Genomic DNA, 14,319 nt, shown 5'->3' on the forward strand with positions numbered 1-14,319 from the left:
GGTGACTTTACCTGTTGGCTTCCTCAGAGTCAGCTCCAGAAGGACAGAATTCATGAGGAGGTTCTCTTTCCAAATGTTCCATCAAAGGTGAGGTACTACAGTGGAAAACCAGAACCTGCTTATATTTTACAATAACCCGGTCCTTCATGGGCATTGTGAAGTCATTCCAGGCCCTACAAGCCCTTTTTAACCGATTTTCCCTGAGCTGCCCAGTTTTAGTGAGCACTGACAGAACACCTGCCTACACACTGCTGCACATGCAGACCTCAAACCGTTCCCCAGAATGCTCCTCCATTGCAAACGACTGCTAGAGCACAGAGCAATGTTAAAAACAGCAGAGTTGTAGTTCAGCCAGGAATAGAGTCAGTCTTCTTTTGTGGACAGAACTCCTCTCAGGATTACAGAGTATCCCTGCACCAAAGAAAGCACGAGCCAAAACCATCCTAACGATGTATTTCCAGAAATGAAACAATTGCTCTAGTGTATGTATCTGGTAAGCTCAAAGCAATCAAGATAGTATAGAAATGTGCAAAAAAGTAAAAAGAAAAGCATTTTTGCAAAAAAAGAGAACACAGTGCAGAGCAGCAGCATCTGTTTACAGAGATTTACAGAAGTGGCACAGACAGTTGATTAGTTGGCCTCACCAAGGACAGAAATAACAGCTAAGAAATTAATCATATTACATCAGGAACTGCTAAATGTGAAATTATGCTTAACCCACCACTGAAAAATTCTTTTTTCTGCAAAACAAACGTGGAATGAACCTTACGGCAGTAAAAACCACACCTGCAATGAACCACAATAGGCCCGACAGCGTGGCGCTTGGCATGCGATGCCTTCCGCACGAAGGTGAGGACGGGCAGTGTGTATTCTGGAACACCCATGTCAGGCCACTGGGTATAATGGTACTGAGTTACTATACGTCCACTAGACCTCCCTTTCTGGGAACCCTGCAACAGAAAAATAATTCCGTATGTAAGCAGCCCACCTCTGAACAGCAACTCTTCATAATTTTATTTCCATACCTGATGGCTCTTGAGTGAGTACTGTCGCTATTTAGTTAACAGCACACCGCCTAGCTCTGAATATTCCAGTTTTCAAAGAGAACAGGAAGGGCCAGTGCTCCTTCCCACGAGCTTGCCCACTGAATGAAAAAAAATGACCTGGTACTGTCCTTTAGAAAGCCATACAGAAGGTTAAGAGCACTGGAGGGATAACAAATTACAGCTGCTCTTAAAAGTCACCAGCTATTTCTGCCACTCTGTTCCTTTATTAGGTGGACAGAAAGCATAGGATTCATCTCACCCAGCTTTAGTGATCTGCGAGGGCAGTAGCCTTGTGTAGGCTGCTTTTCTAAGCTCCCTCCCTCAATGGCAACTCAGAGGCATGGATACCTTCAGAGGGCAGGTCAGCTCATTCAAAGACTGGTTCCTCAAACAGGCAGAATACATCACTTGACAGCAAGTGCTGTACGTGATGCGAGTCTGAGAGACTAGATGTCTAACATTTAGGTGGCTGAAATAAATCAGGCTTTCAGAATCCCCCCCCGAGTAGCTAATGTCACAGTGCCGAGCTGACAGCATGCTGGTTCTGACTACAATAAAACAAGGTGTGGATTCACCTGTCGTTAAAAAGGAAAATGAGGTGGATCATTTCATTCATACCAAATTTTCTACTAGCTGCTCTCTTTCTGAAAAGGTATCCTGCCTACCAGGCAGGCAAAGTCCACATCAACTCTCCAATGTGATCACTTCTTTTTCCCTGATGGTCCTACATCCCACCAGCACTACAGGCCAGTGTCTTCTCAGTTTGTTGATCTGGTCAAATTAACTGACACTGAAAAGCATCTTGGCTGGCTGAGGCCTAAAGGATTCAGCTTTACATATACAACAGAAAAGAGCTGCCAACTGCCTTAAAAAATACTCTGAAAAATTTTTGCCTTTTTTTTGCCCAACTATGTTTTCAGGATGACACGAACCTTTTTGATCTTGGTGTTTCTAAGAGTAAAATTCCTCACGGTATAATAGGCAAGTACATGAACACTCTTCTGAGTAACCAAGAAGTTCCCATATTCTTCACTACCTTCGGCAGGCCAGTACTGGTCACATTTTCTCTGTTAGAAAGGAAATGACAAACAGTGAAAAAAGGAAAGAAAACAAAATGTGAAACTAGCAAGCTGAAATGTTCAAATTTAAGAACACAGTCAACCAAAAAAACATACAGGGACTCTCAATACACCCAGTTTATAATAGACATGAGCTTCAGTGCAAGAGAACAGGTAATGTATATTCATTTTGTGCTGTAAAGAGAGATGGTTGGGCACAGGTACTTCTTATTTGGTAAACTCAAAAAAAGAGAGGTTATATCATACTATAAGAGTTAAAGAGTTCTAATACTGTGGAACATGCCATTCTATGGGCACTCTAAAAATCTAAAGGAAATAACACATAATCTATAGAAAAAACAGGAATACGTTCAAGTCAGTGGAGTCATATATGACTTTTGGTTAGTTCATAGCATGGGCAGAGTATACTTGTATCTGATCAGCGAGGGTTACAGTGAGCTTGTGTGTGGCCAGAATATACAGTAGAGAGCTGTGATGTCCACCCTTTTGTCTGGGTAGCCATAGAGCCTTCTCTAGGAGTACCGCAAAAGTACATGTTTATAGCATGGTATTATAAACAAAGTGGTACTCCCAGTGTGGCCCTCATCTGCATCTGCTGTGTCTGTATCATCTGATAGATACTTAACAGGCCATATGACAAGATTTACATGCATTTTAGGCACTACTGCCCGTGTGTGGCAAGTGTGATGCAATGACTCATCATGCGACCCCAGGGTACATGCATAGTCCCATCACATAGCCCGAGAAACACACATCCTGTGATGGGGTTTGACCTCCTCTTGTCTCACTGGACAAACATGTATCTAGTCACATAGTAGGAAAGGAACTGTAGATCCCACAAGATGTTAACGGAGCAACCAGAGAATATCCAGAAAAATTCACCCAAACTATGGCCTTCTCCTTTCCAGGGTCTAAGGCACCCCTGAGAAAGAATTCTCATGGAGAGCAGATTGCTAGCAGAATGTGGCACAAGGTCCACAGCCTGGCTAGTCCTAAATATATACAAGCAGTCTTTTTTTTCAGTAAAAGACAGTTTTTTTGTAGTTAGAACATGGCACTTTCAAGACCTGTTGTTGACAATTGAGTTCAAATGTTTTCTTCAGTTTCATACTACAAATTGTCAACTTTCTACTTCTATAGTCAATCCTAGTACAAGCAACTACTACAAACTGTTGCTTTTTGCTCAACAGATGCCTAAACCAATTTTTAAAAGAGAGAAAGGAGTCTGCTAGAGGCAGATCTTTCATCAGAGAAGTAAGTAATAGACAAAGGTACTCATACCCTTCCTTTCTCAACAAGATTAGTTATCATCACAATAACTTCTACGTTGTGTTCCCAAATCATTCTCCAGAAATCTTCTGCTGTCGATTTTAGTGGCCCTTGAGCTGCGATGTAGGCTTTTGGCTTGTTGTAGCCCTAAATTGAAATATAACAAATGACACTTGTCAAATCACAGTCCACAATCAAAAGGAGGTTGGGAGGAGTACATGATATTTTATGTATCTATTTTTAAAGCACCTCAAAAGCTTTTAAGTACTTTTGAATTTATCACTATCCAAATCACAGAAAACCTGTGGTACCAGATGACATATGAATGCAACTGTTATGTCAATGTTTGTAATTCCAACAAATAGGATGTATGTTCAAGTGCCCGTGTTCTGGCAGAATGTTGACATGATAGTGATTATGCAACATCTGTTATGATAGTGGTTTAAAAATTTAATCAAGATAATTCACATGTAAATTGCTAGGTAATGAAAACTGAATAAATGGTACCTTGGTGAGGCTCTCAGCCAAATGGCATCTTTCTCTCATGAGATTATCTCAGACAGAAGAATTAACCACTTACCAGGAATGTACAAAAGAACAAACATTCAGATGCAAAAAGCTAAAATGACTCAAATGTGACAAAACATTTTTTTTTGTTTCATAAAACTCTTCACTAAGCTGCAGCTGCTACAATATCAAGACGGATTCAAGAAAGAATTGGAGTTTTACCTGTGCTTTCACTTTGTAGGCTTAACTTAGATCAGTAAAGTTTTTTTTAATAAAGCCTGTAATATTGTGATACTTGTTTTTAATCAAGTCTATTCACCTTCATGCATCTTTTTTACAGAAAAGACTGACGGATGAAGAGGCTGGCAGACAGAAAAAGGCACTTACATCAACGTAGTTGGCATTAATGTAATCAGTCAGTTTTCCATCCTTTTCTGCAAGCTGTGCTAATTTAACCCTAGTATGATCATCTGTAGCAAAACAAGGGAGAAAATAAACACAGTTTTCTGCAAGAATTATATTCTTGCTATAAGAAAACTTTAAAAAAATACTGAAATGGATTTTTACAATACATAAGACTAATACAGTGACAATCACACATGCATACATCTTGTGCTTAGGTATGAATCAGATTCAAAATTCTAGTTTGCAGTAAAATAAACTAATGAATCCAAGGGTTCAAGGGATTCAAAATCTAGTTGCCTGAACAGCAGCACCTGGGGTCATTTTAGGCACTGTGACATATTTCCCTGCAGCCTCCAGCTGCTACGTGTGGAGGGGCACAGGTCTGTAAGTTCTGTCACGACTGCCAAGCCTGCACAGTGGGATGTCTCAAACGACAGTATGCACCAGTGTTTAGGCACATTAATTCCAAGTTAAAGAGCAGAGACTGGAGAGCAAAGGGACCCTGGAGAAGCTGGTCAGCTGAAGAGCCTCAGCAGTAGATACCTCAGGGGGAGCTGAAGCTTTCTGTAGCCTGCACTGATTATAAGGACTAGGGACGTGACTCGGTTGCACAGGACAATTCTTGCTACCTAAGCTGCTTGTGCACTGCCCTGTGACAAAAAAGCTGCTGGGTTGGCACCTTTTGTAGGATCAGGTACAAACACAGCATGGCAGAGGAAAATCCCTGACTCTCCATCCCTCTAGAGGTATCTTCAGGCAGGTGGATTGGGTTTCTTGCTGCTGGTTTACATTGTCTTCTGCCAGATAGGCTGATATTGTCTCTTTTTCTATTAAGTTCTAGGAACACCGAATACTGCACATATGTTTAATTTAGAGCTTCTTCCTATCAGAACAAAGCTGAAATACTAGAGAGTTAAGAAAAATATATTAAGCCACCAAAGTGATCAAAAGCCCAGAGGCATTAGCTGCAAAGAGAGATCAATGAAACGGCATAGATATGCTTCAGAGAAGAAAAATCTGGCACAGTGAAGGAGGGAGATGCAATGGAAAAATGTGTCCTGGCTAATATCTATCACTGTGGCAGGGAACAATACAACATAAACTCAGTACATTTACATTTATACATGACAGTAAATATATCCAGGGATTGTAAAGCTCCTAGAGAGGATAAATCTTCATTATTCCAGATAAAAGATGGATAAAAGATGGATTAATTTTGGCAATCAAAACACAGCTTCTTTGGCTTTATAATGGCATTATAATGAGATCTCCCAACTCCCTTTGGGTCATCACAGGAGACACAAATATGTCTTGCTAACACATGCTCACCAAAGCAGCAGAACGCCACAGGACTACCTTGAAGAAATGTGAAATCTCATGCTACTCCTCACCAAGCATTTTGCTGAAAAATAGCCAGAGCTTTCAGCGTAGAGGTAATTTTTTCCCCCTCTAATAACAATATATACATCCATACTTGTCTATAATTATTTCTTACCAATAACTAAGAACACCAAGTGATGCATTTACTTACAAGCAACGATGTTTATGTATCGATTCTTATTCTTGTTGTCAGGGTGATTAGAGCTGTCTGATGTAATACCTAGATCTACAGTACAGCTCTGGATTTCCTAAAAAAAAAAGTAGTATGTCATACTTTAGTAAGTATTAAGATACATAGTATGTCTTAAAATACAGTAAGTCAGCATGAAAAGAACCACAACCTTACACCCAATTATCTATGACATTTTACAACTACTTCATTGCTAAAAAAAAAATATGCAGTGAAATAATTCCTTACCTGATAAAACTCTTTCAGTGTCTAATGAGGGAATGAATGCAAAAAAAGTAAAAAAAATCAAATTCCACAGCACAGAACAAATGGATAAAAGTGTTTATATAAATTACAATTACTATATGGAAAACAGTTATGGTCATGCAATATATATCTCCATAATAACAACAAAGCTGAATATTTTGAAATAACTCTTAAAGGAAACAAGAGGTGATTTTCCTGTTAAAATACTGACAGCTGTTTTCCTATCTTTAGTTTTAATGTCACACCTTAGGCTGGCAAAAGCTTACACATATGAGCAACATCACTGACTTTAGCCAGATTATCTATATATTTAACTGTTCATTGGATTTGTTATTGGTCCTTATAATTGCATTAGCTTCTCTAGGGAATGCTTTTGCTCTCTTTGCATTCAGCTGTAAAACCTGTACTGGAGCAGGACAGTGTGATGCTCAGACAGACTCATGGCGCTCTGGTGAAGGACAGCATTACAGCCCTCAGTCTGCCAGAAGTTTCTCAATGAATCCAATGTTTTTATAAAGACAGAGACAGGATTGAGAAGACAGGCACAAAGTCTATAAGACACACAAAGTTAATTTATTTTATTTTACTGATTAACTGATGGGAAACTGAAGCATTTATAAGGTCCACATTACTTAACGAGGAAATATGCTACCATCACTGAAAGTACTATAATAATAATAATAATGTTTCCCAAGACTTTTTAGGATTTATTTTAATATTAGTCACGTTCAGCTATTTAAAAATATATATGAAAAGTTGTTACCAGTCTGAAAATTTCAAATATGAGTTGTTTCATAGCAATATAAATAAAAAACTTGAACCACCCCTGTACTTCAAATATATGCGGACTCTGCAAAGACAATGACTGTATTTCAGTTTTTCCGTATCTTCTAAGTTCTTTATCAGTAGAGAAAAGATCAGGACACTAATTCTAGGGTAGGCTGTAAAGCTGAACAGGTCTCCAAGGAATGATGAGGACACTGAGGTTTTCTTAATAGTTAAAACAAGCATGAAATGTTTCAGATGGTGCAGGTGTATACTATATTTGGTCTCTGGATCACTGCTGCTATTTAGGAAAAAAAAAAATTCAGGAAAAGAACAATTTAGCATGAACAATTTGATTTCTGTATCGCTGCCCTCACTGATGGTGAAAGAACTTTGTTACCATTGTATTTACACACAGTCCTTCAGCATCAGCTCTTATTAACAGCCAGTCTAGCTGGAGCCCAGGCCTGTCAGTGCGTATGCACATGTAACGTATGAACATGTACTGGACTTTCACAGGTATTTACAAGTTTGGTCCCACAATCAGATGGATATTCTGAATGTTCTATGAATTGGAGAAGAAATACTGATGAGGAAGGTTAGGTGAATGACATGGTATTTTTGGTCCATTAGATCACAATACAGTGGCTGGGGAAAAAAAAACAAAACCAAAAGATGTAAAACTATGATTTTTTTTTACTTTCAGTCTTCTTGTTTTTGCAGCAGTAATATTACAATCATATTTTAAATTAACAGAGCTCAATTAAAAAGTTTGTTTCCATCTCAAATGACTAATTTTGTTAGAAATCACTTGCGAAGGCTTTTAATAGCACAGCTTTAATTACAGAGTTTGGGTTTATAATGTTTATTTTATGTGGCTTAAGTTAGAACGTTGCAAGGAACCAATATATTGATCTATTTTCAAATTTCTTGTAATGCATATGAATGTGAAAAACAATGAAGTTCATTAGTTACATATGGTGACAGTAACATTATATGATGAGAGCATGTTTCAAAATTTTGAAATACCTCTTATTATGAACCATATACTTTAGAAAAGGAACTGTAAAGCTTTCACTACCACATATGAAGACTACATTAGCTCCCCTGTTAATCAGAAGTCTTGCCACGTGTACTCATTATACTTCCATTTTTTTTCTCTGTAAATGGAACATGCAAATGGGGGTAGCTTCTGAAAAATTCAATTGGCATTAGTGTTGGAAAAGCTTTAGATCTACAACTGTATCTGATCAACCACACAGATTGCATTATCTTTGCACAGTTTACTCACACACTCATTTATTATTTTATCACAGTGATAAACATTGCCATTTGCATCCCAGTCCTGTTAGCTTTTATAAATCTCCATAGCCTTTACGCATAAGCAGTCCTTACCGGGCTCACAGTACTTATATTCACACTCATTTATGAAACTGGTCACCAAGTCAGAATGTAATGCCCAGTTCTGTGTTTCCAGGCATTTAAACTTAACATTATTTGTATATGCTAAGAAGAAAGATGACGTCATAAAGCCATACCTCAAATTCTTCAGAAAAACCATTACTTGCATGTAAATCTGCAACATGTTTTGGAAAATGCTTTATTGGAATTGCTCCAACATCATCTTAGGGGTGGGAAAAGACAAAAAATATATTTATGAAGAATAAAAAGCCAGTGACATACAAAGAAGTTTATATGTAGGCAATCCACACAATATCCTGAAATAAATTTTTTGGCATGAACTTTGGATATACAACTCTCACAAAAATAAGAACACTATTTAACACCATTAACATTTCTAAAATCATTCTCTAACACTTGCACATTTCTAAATGACTATTGGAAAGGAGATATAGAAAATGCCTTGCTAGGTCTTGCTCTGTCTTTAAGCACCCAAAAGCAAGGTGCTGATTCTGCAAGAAGCTGAGCTCATCTGTAAATTGAAGAGCACTCGGAACTCTCTGTGAAGTCAAGGGGAAATGGGAGGATTAGCAGTTTGCTACCAAAGGGAGGGTAGGAGCAGAGCGCTGAGTAATACTGATAAAGAATGATCATCGGGCAGAGCCGTCTGGGTACTTTAGGCTGATTAGTGTTGCACTGGGGCTCTTGATACAGCACATGGACGAGCCGCATAGTCCCAAACCTACTGAATTAATGCAACATTATGCCAGTAAAAAAATTTTAACTGATGTGTTGCATGTTGCCATTGGCATCCAAAGGAAACAATACCTAATTTTCATCTTTTATTGCATCAGTATTTCCAGTAGGGACTTTTCCCCCCATTCTCTCCATGATCCTATGATGACCTACTGATAATAATATTATTTCAGATCCTGGGAGTATTGACTGCAAATTTTCACATCGGGCTTTATACTTCAAGTTTTAAGTGAACGATTCAAATTTAAGACTTTCTGGATACCCACAAAGACAGTATCTACAATCTCAACCAATATATGTGATTTACGTAACTTCTGGGTCCTGATACTGAGTCTGAATTTTCCATCTGATGTTTATTTATATTTCAGGACATCTCCTTTTTACTTTACACAAATACAGCAAAACTCTCTTCTGTAGAACATTCATTAGGGATAATGTCAAAAACCTTGGGGACTTTTAAACTTGTTTCCTGCAAATAAGCTACGTAACAAAGTCATCTCTTCTGTTAATTACCTGTTAAAGGATGATATTATTTCAGCTAGTTTTGGTTCTGAAGAATATTTTTTTTTTAAAGCCTATTTCACAATTCATAATTTCATCACTGGTTTATATGAGAACGAAACATCAAAAACATTGAACAGGGACGTGTTATTTACATAAACAGATGTTCAGCATTTAGGCCACTTAATAATTTTAGTTTTCAGTTACCAAGAATTTTTTTATTTGTATATGAGATCCATCTGGTCTTCCACTTACATGAATAGATCTGAATAAAAAAAGTGAATTTATCCTACTAAGCCTAAGAGAAGCTGAACAAATGTGTAACACTGTCTTCACACTTTGGAGATGAAACTTGGAATAAAGTGTTTATTCTAGTAATTTGCAAACACAAAACCAAAAGGGAAGGTAAATGACCGTAAGAGCAAGGCCAGTAAGGGAGAAAGAGATCTCGGGTTTGGTCTAATTATTGTTGTATTTCCTTGCCAGTGCTAAGCTCCCAATTCAGTCACTTCTGACTCCAGGAATATATTTTATATATGGATGGCAGGTATCACTTCAAGCTACTTAGAGGTTAATAGTGGGCCCTAATTCATTATTATAATGTAATTCATTATTTGTTCTCAATGCATCATTGAATTATGCTGTGAAGTGTCAGGGCAATTTCTGTGAACAACTGCAATTCTCCTATCTCTGCTACTGAAACCCCACAAAAGAAAAACTTAATATATAATGAGATCTGTTGAATGTGCTTTTAGTCATAGTCATAACAAAAATTTTAAACTTAGCAGTTACAAAATGCTTTTCCTGCTCTATGCTCTTTGCCAGTATTATTTGCAGTTAGTCTCAATTGTTGTGAAACTACACTGCTGAAACACTTGTGCAATAGAAAACATAAAACCTGCTCTCTTGACATCTGTTGCATGCAAAATAAAGAAAAATATTTCTGCAGTGCTTGCAGCTTTTCCCCATAACATATTTAATGTATTTTCAGGCACGTAGAAACACTTTTCTCTTTAAGTTAATATTTATTAGTATTTCAGAAGGAAAACCTGCAGCATTGAAACACATATTTCAAGCACTCAGAATAACTGTAAGTGCAATTCTGTCTTGTGACAATGGAAAACACTGCTTCCCTGCGGTGAGCTGGTCAGGAAAAATTGCAAGAAAATTATACAGTTGTACTACAGTATAATTAATGGCAGAGAGTAAGAGCAGGGATTTCCTACAATGATTGCCACTTGACATTCACATATAATCATGTTTTCTGTGATCAAGATATATCCCTGCCTATTAACCATTTAGAAAAAGTTATGCATCTCCTAATAATGGTAATCAATACAAGAGGCATTTAATGATGCCTACAATTAATTTACAACAGAAGCCTTATGTTTGGGATTTATATAATTAAATGCTTTTACTAGCTATCTGCACAAGGGCTGATTTTGCTTCCCTTAGCCATTTCAAGAGAACCCATTCTCCTGTGTAACAGCAGTTTGCAGAAGGATTACTTGTGGAACAATATAACCTTTTCTCATGGGTGAAAACATGGCCTGAGATCTTCTGCAGAATTAATCTATTTAAGGTACTTTTCATCCTACTCAGACTAAAAAAGCTGGGAGGGCTTCACAGGCTCCTCTGGTATTCTTTGAGGAGGAAAGAAAAGAAAGAGTTTCTCCAAATAACTGTGGTGGATATGGAACCAGAAGATGCTAATAATATTCTGCACTTGTATATCATTTTTATGAGAGGCTCACAGAGAACTTTACCTGTAGTAACTATGCTAGTAAAATCTGTAAGCTAAAGAAAACATAATTGCAAATGAAATGCAGACAGATGAGGCATATATTGGTCCTGCTGGTACAAAGAATAGGTCATGTTCTATACATAGGTGACAAATTCAATTAAAGGCAGAAATACAGCAGACTATGTTGCTGGTGTAATCATCTACTTTGTGACAGTGAACTAGAGGTATTGAGTGTAGCTCAGGTATCTTCACTAGCAGCCATCTCCAGTGAGGCTACATCTCAAATGGCCAGAAGGCACAGCGTATCTTTGAGCCAACTCTGTAAAGTGAGGATGTTTCTCTTCTGTGTTACTTACAGGAGAGAATATTAGTAATACTAGTCTCTGCCTATGTCAGGTGCACCTGTTCTTGTTAGTATAAGAGGGTACAAATCTCTGGTTTATAGATGTTACAGAAGAATTCATATGGACACATACAAAGCACATCTTCCAACAGCTAACACCAATCCACAGAACAGTTGACAAAAAATACCTGAGACTGGGAAGACTGGAGCTGGAGGAGCAGAAATCACTCGAGGTGATGTATTATCTTCTAAATAAAAGTGAGCAGTCTGGAAACATTTCCTAGAGGGGAAGAAACATAAATAAACATTACAAAAAAACCCAAACCAAAACACATTATCTGAGACCTTTTGGAATTCTGGCATTACTGAGTAGGAAAGAAAATCATGGTTTTGAAAACTAGTTTTCATGGACTGACAGATACTACTGCTATAATACAAATATTCCGCCAAGACCACCAAGCTACGCATACAGCTTGAAGATACTACATTAACTCAGCATAATACATAGTTCACGGATCTTTACCTATACAAGAGGCAGAAGACAGAGCACACATCAGTCATAGTGAAAGCTGAAAGAAGAGCTCTGCATCAGGAGGAGCTACTGTAGATGCTGCACAACTCCAAGTATAAAAAATGCCATTGTCTTCCTTGCTTATCCAAATTTGCACACATAATTACTTTCCCCTTTCATGTGATTATGTTAGCCTGAAGATGGAGCAGTGCACAAGATTGGTTCTGGTAATTCATAAATAGATCCTACTGCAGACACCGAAATGTAAAAAAAGACAACACGCCCTGTAACAGACAAAACGGTGGCTCTGAAACTACTATGACTGGGGCTAAACATTTTTTTTGATAATGTAATTGCAACACTGAGGGACACCTTAACCAAGGAGGACTTCCCAAAGTTGACAAACAGGAACAGCGGAATTTATAACTCCAGAAGATGCTAGCTTTGTTGCCAAAACACTGAAGTATGAATACAAATGGAATCAACCTTAACTATGACCCACAATGTTATTTGTATCTGTGCTGTAATCCAGATGTGAAGATAATAAGAATAGCATCTGTTAAGAGTCCAAGCTATTCAAGGTACTAAATAACCAACTGCTGCTGTAAGCATTGCAAAGCCTCCTTAATTAAAAAATCTCCATATGATTAGATATTCTAATGAGAATCTTTACTCTGGGTCACTTAATCTGTTTGAAATATTATTTGGTAATCATTAAATTTTAAAAGAAATATCTGCATCAGGAAAATATGAATCTCATTAATCTTTTATTTACAAGATTCTGCTTCTTCAAAGCTGTTGGTTGAAGCTATTGTATGATCGATTGATATGTTGTGTCATCACTGTTATTTTAAATTCTTCTGTACTGTTCTGGTATCACTGCACTGATAAAACTACTCATAAAAAGAAATTTTGAAGCTACTTTGAGAAATAAGTAGGGAATATGTGGATGTTGTCATTCTTTCCAGAACCATAATGTAGATCATCAAGCCTTTGGTAAGCTTATTTGAATTAAGCCTGTGGGAAACATGCCCATACTCTTGCAATGCATTGGGAATCTTCTGTCTATGAACAATGCAGATTCTCTTAAAACACAAGAAAAAGCAGACAGCTACATCAAAGGGGAAAATGTGGCACACAAAATAGTTCTGGTGATTCACATGACGATTAAATTTGCAGCCCAGCTAGAATACTCTAAAAACCTATTTGTGATGTTCATGGAAAAGCTTTGGCTTTGCATGACGTGTTTGGAGTAAGACTATTCATTATGTACTTATTTTTACTTAGAAATGGCAATTTTGGGATGCAGACCAAGAACACATTCAGGATGTGCTTGGGAACATCTTTCTAATTTTTAAAGAGGCTCTATACATTAGCACCCCATAGAGTTAGCGGCTGCTGAGGTGAGAGAGGCTGTCTCAATGCTAGCATAATACTCAAAGAGTTAATCTAAGGACTCTGTGCAGAATGTCTGAGAGGTAAGCAGGTATCCAGGTACTTCAGATCACTAAACACTTCTGGCAAGTTTGGTCCTGCCTGCTAGGCACAGTGAATGCTGATGTACTGTGTTTATTAAAAACAGCACCAAACAACCAAGCATGCCAACCAGCCTGACACTAATGCCCTAAACCCAAAAAATGTCCTCCCTCTAATGCCTACTGCCTATTAACAATGATCATACATAAAGTTTATGGACTAACATCACAGAATTTTGTCACCTCCCTGCTTAAGAAAAGATTGAGCTAAAAAGAATTCAATTAGCATAATGGCTTTCACATCTAAAGCAGTACTTAAAATGTCTTCATAATAGGCCATACATTCACTATCCTTCACTGAGCCACTGTATCTTTAATCTTTAACAAGTTAATTGTGGCTGAAAATAAATTATACCCTTAGCACATTTGGGAGACAAATTCATAGCAGTTGACTTAACCTGTAATAAAACTCATAAATAGGCAGTCTATCTGCTTCTACATCAGCAATGAAAGCCTTCATGACTAAATCTAATGTTAACAATCATGTCTTGTTAATTATCACTTGTTAATGAGAAAAGTGATGACTATTTCAAACTTCCAGACAAAGGTTCCATCACTCAAAGTTAACCTGATTATTTAATTTATACCTTTCATCGCAGCATTTAGATCTTCAACCTAAAACTGTTAATTTGTAATTTAGA

General features: G+C 37.5%; 1 protein-coding gene across 5 annotated transcripts in view; it reads right to left on the bottom strand.

Moving 5' to 3' along the window:
• Positions 1–14,319, bottom strand: part of PTPRZ1 (protein tyrosine phosphatase receptor type Z1) — a 144,804-nt gene that overhangs the window by 13,675 nt on the left and 116,810 nt on the right. For 2 of the 5 annotated variants that reach the window (XM_037389958.1, XM_037389960.1), the window contains exons 14-21: positions 11,821–11,912; positions 8,426–8,511; positions 6,105–6,125; positions 5,838–5,934; positions 4,289–4,371; positions 3,407–3,541; positions 1,979–2,113; positions 787–950 (exon numbers count right to left, since the gene is read on the bottom strand). In XM_037389958.1, coding sequence (XP_037245855.1) covers positions 787–950; positions 1,979–2,113; positions 3,407–3,541; positions 4,289–4,371; positions 5,838–5,934; positions 6,105–6,125; positions 8,426–8,511; positions 11,821–11,912 — 813 coding nt within the window. Of the gene's footprint in view, positions 1–11; positions 96–786; positions 951–1,978; positions 2,114–3,406; positions 3,542–4,288; positions 4,372–5,837; positions 5,935–6,104; positions 6,126–8,425; positions 8,512–11,820; positions 11,913–14,319 lie in introns of all 5 variants that reach the window. The other 3 variants (XM_037389959.1, XM_037389961.1, XM_037389957.1) reach the window with 2 other exon arrangements.

Source organism: Falco rusticolus, chromosome 5 (genome assembly GCF_015220075.1).
Source record: "Falco rusticolus isolate bFalRus1 chromosome 5, bFalRus1.pri, whole genome shotgun sequence".
In the NCBI taxonomy this organism is placed as follows: Eukaryota; Metazoa; Chordata; class Aves; order Falconiformes; family Falconidae; genus Falco; species Falco rusticolus.